General features: G+C 32.5%; 1 protein-coding gene across 1 annotated transcript; it reads right to left on the bottom strand.

Annotated features, from left to right (window-relative positions):
- Positions 1-445: 445 nt before the first annotated feature.
- Positions 446-7,812, bottom strand: LOC111389317 (adenine phosphoribosyltransferase 1-like). The gene is made up of 6 exons (XM_023014235.1): positions 7,344-7,812; positions 7,131-7,241; positions 6,467-6,559; positions 4,394-4,543; positions 4,050-4,108; positions 446-764 (listed from the first exon to the last, which is right to left on the bottom strand). The coding sequence occupies exons 1-6, from the start codon at positions 7,627-7,629 to the stop codon at positions 717-719; spliced, it is 747 nt and encodes a 248-aa protein (XP_022870003.1). The 5' UTR covers positions 7,630-7,812; the 3' UTR covers positions 446-716.
- Positions 7,813-9,629: the final 1,817 nt, after the last annotated feature.

Raw genomic sequence — 9,629 nt, 5'->3', positions numbered from 1 at the left:
ATAATAATAAATTGATTGTTAAGTGAATATTTGTATAAGATGTAATTATATTTTAGAGAAATTATATACAAATTTTAAAAAATTAAAAGGGTTAAAATTTTGATAAAAGACATAAGAAAAAGAGTAAGAGAAAAAATTCAAATCTATTGTGATTTTGTCCGATGAGAATTAAAATCAAATTTTTAGTATATTTTAATAAAAGTTGAAAAGTTATAGATTCTATAAAATATGTCATTAAAATTAATTATTAACTTTAATATTAAATATGACTCTATCAGTCAAAAAAAAAAAAAAAATGTTGGGTGGCCAAGTGACCCCCAGGACTCTTTGTGTCCACCCCTATTTCAAGGAATTTGAACCTTTTCGTGATTGTTCCAAAATTAATTGCTTGTGTCTAAGTCTAGATTTTTTCCTTTATAACTAGGAAGGTGCATGATATCGAGAATTACTTCAAAAGAAACTATATGTAAGCACATGCATTCGAAGTTTTGGCAATACAACACTAGGTTTGGACATATACACCACAATTACCAGCAGCCATGTTTTCACAGATAAGAATGCGAATAGTTTTCATTTAAATCCTGCCCAAAGCACTTGTTGAAGCAAATAAGCAAATACAAATTCAATAATGAAAGCCAGAAACCATTAATTATTTTCGACATGAACACATTCTCCTCCTTCCAATCTCGATATCAAGTTTCACAACAGCATCAAGTTCAGGTCACAAGAACAAACAGCGGCTTGTCTCCTAATCGATTCCGGCCCTGGAATCAAGCATAAGCAGTGAATCAATGACCAGTACCAGTATTGTTAAAAAGGGAACACTTGAGAGGACATTAAAACAGAATACCAAATCTATAAGATGAGTATTATGCATTTTCTGCAAATTTAAGTATTAGGTTTGTCTCAAATCAGGTTTGCCGAGGGAGGAAAATCAAAAGAGCATGTTCTTTCTTTGTCTGTATAAGCATTATTCTAAAAGCGAGGTAACGTTGTTCATCTTTCTGGAAACTTCTAGAATTTCAAGTTCAGCTTAATTGTAGAGAATTTCTCCTTATTTCCGGCATTTCATCTTTCACCCCCTGCCACTGTCCTATCTTTACTTCAAAATCCATGCAACTGGTATCAACTCCTGGGGAGTTGGACAACCTTAGAGCTACTTGATAGGGAAAATAAAAAAGTGCCTAATAATATTAGAATTAGAAGAACAAGATCAAGAATAAAGAACACGAAGAATTAGAAGGACTTCAGCTCCATGGCAATCATTGCTGGTAGTCAAGGCACTCTTTCTTGGTAGTCAAGGCACTCTTTCTTTATACTACTAGCTATACAAATCAAATGAATTGGGGATTTGACTCTATCTAAAGCTAATAAATCTCGAGCTGATGATGGATCATCACAGCATCTACTATGACATAGGCATTACTATTTGGGATTTGTATTCAAGCTAGTTAATAATGTCAACTGTGTAAAAGAACTCTTTGCGTGTGATGGATCCCACGAAATGTATATACAATAAGTGTGTGGTAGTTGTAAATGCAATATTTTGAAAATCGACCCGAAAAAGGTAAAGGTTAAAAGTTAAAAGGTTCTACTGAAACCGAACAAGATGCAATAAATAAATGCACATACAAACTACAAAATACTATAAGAACATATTTTTTAATTTTCATATTACTTTTTCAAACTAAATATAAATTCATGTTTGTTAATTAGATTCATTATTCTACAATTAGTTTCAATACTTCAAAAACTAACAATCAATATGTCCAAATAATTAGCTTTATTAAAATTAAAATTGTTTGGGCTTATAGAAAAGGATGTCTAGCATTAATGGTAATAATGAAGTGCAATTTAAGTTCAATTTTGAAAATCAAATAAATGAAAAGATTGAGGTGAACATTACAATTTACTTTGTTGGGACCCAAAATCAATTAAAATTGAAAGAATGAGGCGAAAATTTAACAAATGGTTTTTGCTGGGAATTGAGCACTCTCCTATATCCACTAGAAGATTATGCAGTAATTAGAGAAGGTGCATCTATTAGAAGGGGAAGGTTTACCAAGATACCTATATATGTATTCAAAAATAGTGCATGAGCCCATTAATGTAGTTGAAAAAAATTTAATTAAAATCGGAAAATCCGGTAGAACCATGACAAGTTCACTGGTTAGTGGTCAAATCAGCCGGTTCATTGGTTCTCTGGCCGGTTATTCTATAATTGGTTAATAACACATGAATGGACTGGATTATGGGCCAGTTCCAGAGTTTCTGAGTGGACTGGCAGTCCATTCTGGTTTCATAACATTATTTGAATGTGTAGTTAAAGTTAGACTAGAAATTATAAATTACTTATAAGGAAACCCAAACACACTAGTACTTTCTTTCTCCTTTTTTTAACCCTGAACTACAGGTAATTTGTTCCAAATCCAGCCATACATAAAATACCAGATTTGTCCTTTTTAAGCACATGTTAGCCTCCCCCATATTTGATAAATATCGTCCTCATGGTTTGAACTCTGCAGTATACAAAATCTCAACCACTGGTGTTACCCACAGGCTTATAACTTGGAACTCTATTGAGTTGTAAAATCCGGTAGGTACTATCTGATTGAAACTTCTAATCTCTTCAAAACGAATGGTCTTCTTGACCAAGGGCAATCCAGACTGCTCAAAATGAATTTTATTCCCATTTCATCTACGATCAAGATTACCAATGATCTTATAGAATTAATTATAGGCTGCTGGATTTCCTAATACCATTTAGGCACATGACATAAGCTTTTTGGCAACTAAATAGTTCACAAAATTATTTACAAAGATTTTCCGAACCACTTAGGCTTCATACTAGAAGCAGGATTATATAAAATGTCTATTTAAAGTCCCATGGACAATGGAAGTTATTCAGGTCCAGAAATTATTAAGAGTTTACTTGATTCTTGATACAAAAAAATAATCTTAAACACTCATATCCCAGCTGCTCATTAAAATAAGAAAGCACATGACTCTCTCCCCAAATGTTGAACAAAATCCACCACCTATAACACCAATCTTGACTCAAATCCAAAACATCAATACCATACACACCACTCCGACCTTCCACCTCAGAAATACCACTGGTCTTAGCCTCCTTATACAACAACTAGTTGGCAAACTCATTCACGACACTGAAATTTCTATTATGCATGAAGATACATGTGAATTTTTCCAAATTCTGTCGTTTCACTTTTGTATATATTACTGAGTACATAGCATTTTATGTGTTTATGCTTGCTCTGTGTATTGGGCTTTTGTGTCTATATCTATCATGTTCCATGTGGATGCCTTCATTGGTTCATGCTGTGTGTTATGGTGTGGTTCCTCAATGTGTTTCCAGAGTGTGCTAGTATCTGTGTGGGCCATGTCTGAGACTATTTAAGTTGTACTCTTGGCATTTGGGCATGTAAGGGTGTTCTCTGGCTATCTCTAATTTGAATATAAAAAATTATTTTCAGCTGAAGATAAAACTGAAATGGAAATCATAAAATTGGAATTTTCGAGAGACTGTGAACAAAAACATTCAAAACCTAATACTGACTGATAATTAAAACATTTAAACCATCAACCCAAAACAAAATCATCAAAAGGTCTTGTAGATTTTTGGATAAGAAGTTCTATTTTAATAGCCTAAAAAAGAAATCACCAATTGGAATAAAGTTATGGATAATGAAAATCTATTCCGTGCTGCAAAGATTATATTATCGATCAACAAAGATAGAAAAATAAAATTAAGGTATATAATAAAACAAGACAATTGTGATTCGGTACTCACGAGGTAATGAGGTGTCATTGTAAACTACAGTCAATTTTTGCTATCAAGGTCACTGCAGTAACCAACACGGCCTACTAAAGGCCGGTTATAATTGACAATTTCCATAGATTTACAGGTAATCAAGATTCAAACACAGCCCTACTGAATATAATAAAATATTGTATATGGAAAACTCTTAATTTAAATAAATGTAATTAATATTGCTTGATCTCTGAAAGTAAATTGACTAATTTCGTACCTTCAGTTCCGGCAATTCAATAACACATGCACACTCAACCACATCAACCCCAACTCGCTCTGCAATATAAAACTAACAAGATTAGACATTTATATCACTGCAATGGAACAGTGCTTCCAAGAAGATTTGCTTTAATTTTCAGTAGGATAGTTCACTCGGTCTTTTCTTCTTTTAATCTTTAGTTTTCGCATTCTTTATTTTGATTATATTAGCCCCATCCAGAAAACGAGTGGACCTCTATCAAAACTAAAGGATAATTTTATTTTCTCATGTTGAGAAAAAAAGGCAAAGGGAGAGAAGAAATTGGCAATAAAATTATAAATTTCCAGAAGAAAGAAGCACACCAAGTAGGCGGATTGCAGCACTCAAGGTTCCCCCAGTTGCAATAAGATCATCAACGACAAGTGCCCGTTCTCCAGCTTGTACAGCCCCTACATGCATCTCCATTATGTCTGTTCCATACTCCAAAGAGTACTCTTCTGAAATAACCTCACCTGGTATAGTAATGATGATTACGGTATCAGTAATGTACAGATTGCCATGCAAAACATGCATGGTAAAACACTTGCAACTAAAGTAAATAAATAGGCTTCTAAAATCACACTAAAACTCGCTAAAAATCTTTAAAAGAAACTGAGGGCAATTCCGAGATACCTTTCACAATATTAATATCATAAAAGGATCTCTCTGAAACTCAAGAATCAGGGCATTCTTTCGGCCATAAACTTTTATCTTTACAACCCAGGAAAGCATAAAAAGATTGTGAATCATGGACGAAAGTGAATTCAGCCATCGAAATCCATATATAGAGTACATGTACATGATTAAAAACATGATGGCAAAATTTAGTGCTGAGTTACAACGGAAACAGATATGAAAAAAGATAATTTTAAGAAGCGTACGCAATTCAGTACCTTGGCAATTTGTACAAAACCTGCATAACGTAACTTTAACACACTCATTATTTTAAAAATCAGATATCATATAAACATGGACACATAAATATATCATATGATTGCGGATTATTGAGTCCATAAAGCTGTACTTTTGAAATGTTATTCGTCACAACTTCATTCTACCTCTCACCTAAAATATTATACAAACTTTTCATCCTAGTATGGACGGGCTAAGTTAGCAGGTTACTAGATCACTCCTTCAACCAGCGGGTCGCTAGTCAAGCAGGTGAATTGATGTTTAGAAAATGATCAAAGGTTTTGTATAAATAATTATTTGACTCCTTTAATTAGTAGGTACAATTTCCTTTTCCCCGGGAAAAATTTTGGAAGTTTAAAATGGTTTATTGTTGATCAATAAAATAATGAATTCGTCTATTTTTATTTGAGATTATATTTTTTTCCTTTTAGCTTTGCATGTAACGTATTTTTTATTTTGACAGACATATAATTGATTTCTATTTTGATATTATAAAGAAATTTCTCATCGGTAATAAGTCTTTCCCACATAAGGTGAAATGTTTGTTGATTCTGATTCACATATGATCTTGTATAGCCTTTTTGTATAAATTTGTACTTTATAAATTACTTAGAACACAAGTGTTCTCTTCATTTTTCATATGCTTATCTATACAAAATTCTTTTTTCTTTGTGTGGAAAAATTACAAGTAATTATTATTTACTTGATAATAAAAAAAATTTTGATTACCAAATTTAAACTTTTATATACTATGCTACGCCTTTAAAAAAAAATAAATAAATAAATAATAATAAAAATTTACTTTGTTATTGCAATTATTTTAGATGGGATTTACATCTAATTCATTATGAGTGTATTATAGTAGAAATTTTGAAATATATGGACTAGTCTAGTGGGAGATTGCTGGGCATAATTTCCAAGAGCCCTTCGGATCAAACCATCTCAATCATTCAGTAAGTTTGAAAAACTCAGCAGGTTTAAATGAACCAATTCATCAATCTAGGATCTGGATCAACAGTTTCCAGTCCAGATATAATACTATGCATCTCATAACCAGATTCTACATTTTCAAAAACTTTTATCTAAATTGGGTAAGCTATAATTCAGTTATTTTCACAAGGTCATACATAATAGAGTGGAGAAAAAGGATTCATGTTGCCAACTTCTTCAAAGTTATTGGGAACAAGGCTTAGATTATGCTGCTGTTATTTCTAGAATTTGGGGAAAATTCAAATTCAGAAATATTGTTACTCAGCTACAAAAGAAAAACCTCTGACATGTCATAAGATATAGTGCAGTTGATTTTCGATCATCATGCATGTCAAACTTCTAATAATAGATTTTCAAAAAATGCTAATTAGGATAAAACGTGCATCATATTCTTCAACAACAGAACACATCATGAAGATTCAAAATATACTGTGAAAATAACAGTAACCATGAAAATGGCCAAACCAGACGAAGATAGAAGCAGAGAGCTATACCAGGTAACTTCTTAGGCTTTCTCATGGGAACAAATTTGGCCCCAATAGCCAATGCAATTGGAGGCCCAAATATGAAACCTCTAGCCTCGATGCCTGCACCATTTCAACCAGTATCGCACAGATTATAAAATTGCAACTGATTTTTCCATTCATAAATGTTAATCAAGTTAATGAATAACTAGTCAACCAAGTTTAGCATTTGGCATCGATTATTTTGGCCTAAATATAGCTTTTATTTACCTATTGAATAATTTATATAGCTTTTATAGGTACTTGAATAATTTAGGTAATTCAAAAAATCATCAACAGAATTTTCTAAATATTTTCCAGCCACTGATTTACGGATTCTGATTTGTTGAAGGTAAAATGTCCCTATAACCAAGAATTCACATTATGTCACTTTGAATTCAATTCCCATAGATGTGAACTAAAACTTCTTCAACTTAGTAAATGATCGATTTCAAAATATTAAAAATCAATAAAAAAATATTTAAAAAAAAAAAAAAGGAACCTTTAGTTGCAGGGACATAAGATCTCTAGAAACTGCACGACATTGTGCAATATCATACATTCAACAGAACATGCCAACGTAGAGAATAGAATTACAAGTAGCAAGCAATTCTACTTCGACAAAAACAATAAATCGAGAAAGACAACAAAGCACCTGCAACAACATTAATATTTTGGTCCTTGTATCTCTCAACAAACAAATCGATCGTGTCCTTAAATGCCTTGGGATCAAGAAGCAAAGTCGTTATATCCTGAAACATTATCCCTGCCCATAAACCAACAATTCAGAAACGTAAAAATCAGCTCAATGATCCTCCTCTACATGAATTCTTCAATTATAGCTGGAATTAAAATCAGAAAGTTTTACCAGGTTTGGGGAAATCGGGTATGACCCGAATGGAAGATGAAATCCCAGAAATACGATCATCAGTCGAATCAACATTTTGGGCCGCCATGTGCAAAAATCTGATTGGCTGCAGTGGCCGAGGAGTATTTGCCCGGCCGTGGATCGGAGGAGTTTTTCTTATTGCAATGGGAGTTTCAGTGTTCGGTAATAATTTTATTTTGACCGAATTGCCACTGTGATAATTACTCTGGGGGACAATTTTAGCCCCAGAGATTTTGAGGACCAATGGGCAAGGGATGACGGCCATGTGACGGAATTTAAAGAAGAATGAAGGGTAAAAATGAGATAGGACAGCAATTAGAGGGTTATTAAGAGAGGGGTAGTTTGGTAAAAGGAATAAAACGGCGAGTAAAATCCTATTGAAATTTGGAAAATGATGGGACTTCGCGACTAGCCGCCGGCTTTAGACAAATGTGTCTTTCTGTCTTTGTAAAAGTGTGAAAAGAATAAAAGTAAGTTGTTTTGGATAGCTATAAATTTTTGAATAATACTACACGTACAGAAATCGATTTGACAGAACACGTACACACATCTGTGGTATGTGATATGTACGTATTCTGTCAAATCGATTTCTGTACATGTAGTGTGGTTCAAGAATTTATAGTTATCCAAAACAACTTACTTTTATTCTTTTCACACTTTTACTAAGAGACTCGACACATTTGTCCTCATGTGAGTTTTATATTAAAAAAATAAAATCACCCACGAATCTGTTATATATGGTCTGTACGTGTTCTGTCAAATCGATTTCTGTACGTGTAGTATTATTCAAGAATTTATAGCTATCCAAAACAACTTACTTTTATTCTTTTCACACTTTTACAAAGACAGAAAGACACATTTGTCTAAAGCCCGCGGCTAGTCGCGAAGTCCCATCATCGTGGGTGATTTTATTTTTTCAATATAAAACTCACATGAGGACAAATGTATCGAGTTTCTTAGTAAAAGTGTGAAAAGAATAAAAGTAAGTTGTTTTGGATAACTATAAATTCTTGAACCACACTACATGTACAGAAATCGATTTGACAGAATACGTACAGATGACATACCACAGATGTGTGGGTGGCTTTCTTTTTTCAATATAAAATTCACATGGGGCCCACCCCATATGAGTTTTCTTTTTTTTTTCTTTTTTTTGTACAAGCAAATTCAGTACAAGCATCTTCAAAAATGCTGTTAAATATTAATCTGGCACAATTCTGATAAAATCAATCTGGTAAAATGGCATAACTCTCTAAAAAATAGTAACGTTACCTACTTCTGAACCACTTTAATTGTGAAGTTTACAACTTTACATTTCGGGATTTGCTTTCTAAGAGTGTAGGAAGTATAATAAAAAATGGACAAGGAAATCAAAATCTTATCTAAGATATTATGATGAGTGATTACTAAAGCAATAAGTTTTGTTATCTGCATGATTCATGCTTACAAGTTGAGATTTAAAAATTGAAACTTATAGAGTGAATTCATTGTATCATCCAACTTTTACATGTGTTTCGAATCATTTAATGAACTTTGTTTAATTTTAATTGTCACTCAACTTTCATAATTATTTTAATCAATTAGAATGTTAGTCAACATTGATGATGATGATGTGTGGCAAATGGTCTAATTGATGCAAAACTTCCTTAGCCATCATTTAACGTTGTTTTTTCATATAACAGAAATGCATATGTTAAATGAATGAGTTTTTTGCACTAAATCCTATGGCGGATTTTAATTTTTGTCTACAATACACTTATACCACAATTGAGGGATCGCGTTGAATAAAAATTGAGGAAGACGTTACATAAGTTAAATCGTTTTTCATAAAAGCTTGTGCCTTAATTTTACTCACATCGACAAATAGAAGGATCAATTAAAAATTTTAATGTTGCTTAATGATTTAGTTAACTTCATGTCACAAGTTATATTCTAAATTATGAGGTATTTCTGTATTTTATTTGAGAGAACCTTATTCATGGTCATTAATCAAATGCTGTCGGTTAGCCTTGGAGAAATATCACCGTAACAGGCCGGTGAAATAGGCAGATCAGCAGGATGGGACCCAAAATTGTAATAGTTAGGGTTGGAACAAAGAATTGGTCTAGTTATTTCGTTTAAATTTCAAAAATCAGGCCTTAATTATATTTTTTTCAATAATCAGATCTTAATTATTTGTTAATATAAAAATTTCTATATGTCATTCTATTATCAAACCCAACCCCATATATTTAGTATATGTTTATACATCTAAGGGAAAATTGC

Source organism: Olea europaea, unplaced genomic scaffold (genome assembly GCF_002742605.1).
Source record: "Olea europaea var. sylvestris unplaced genomic scaffold, O_europaea_v1 scaffold578, whole genome shotgun sequence".
Lineage (NCBI taxonomy): Eukaryota > Viridiplantae > Streptophyta > Magnoliopsida > Lamiales > Oleaceae > Olea > Olea europaea.
Note: the sequence above shows the minus strand (reverse complement) of the source record. Positions and strands in the feature narration are given on the sequence as shown.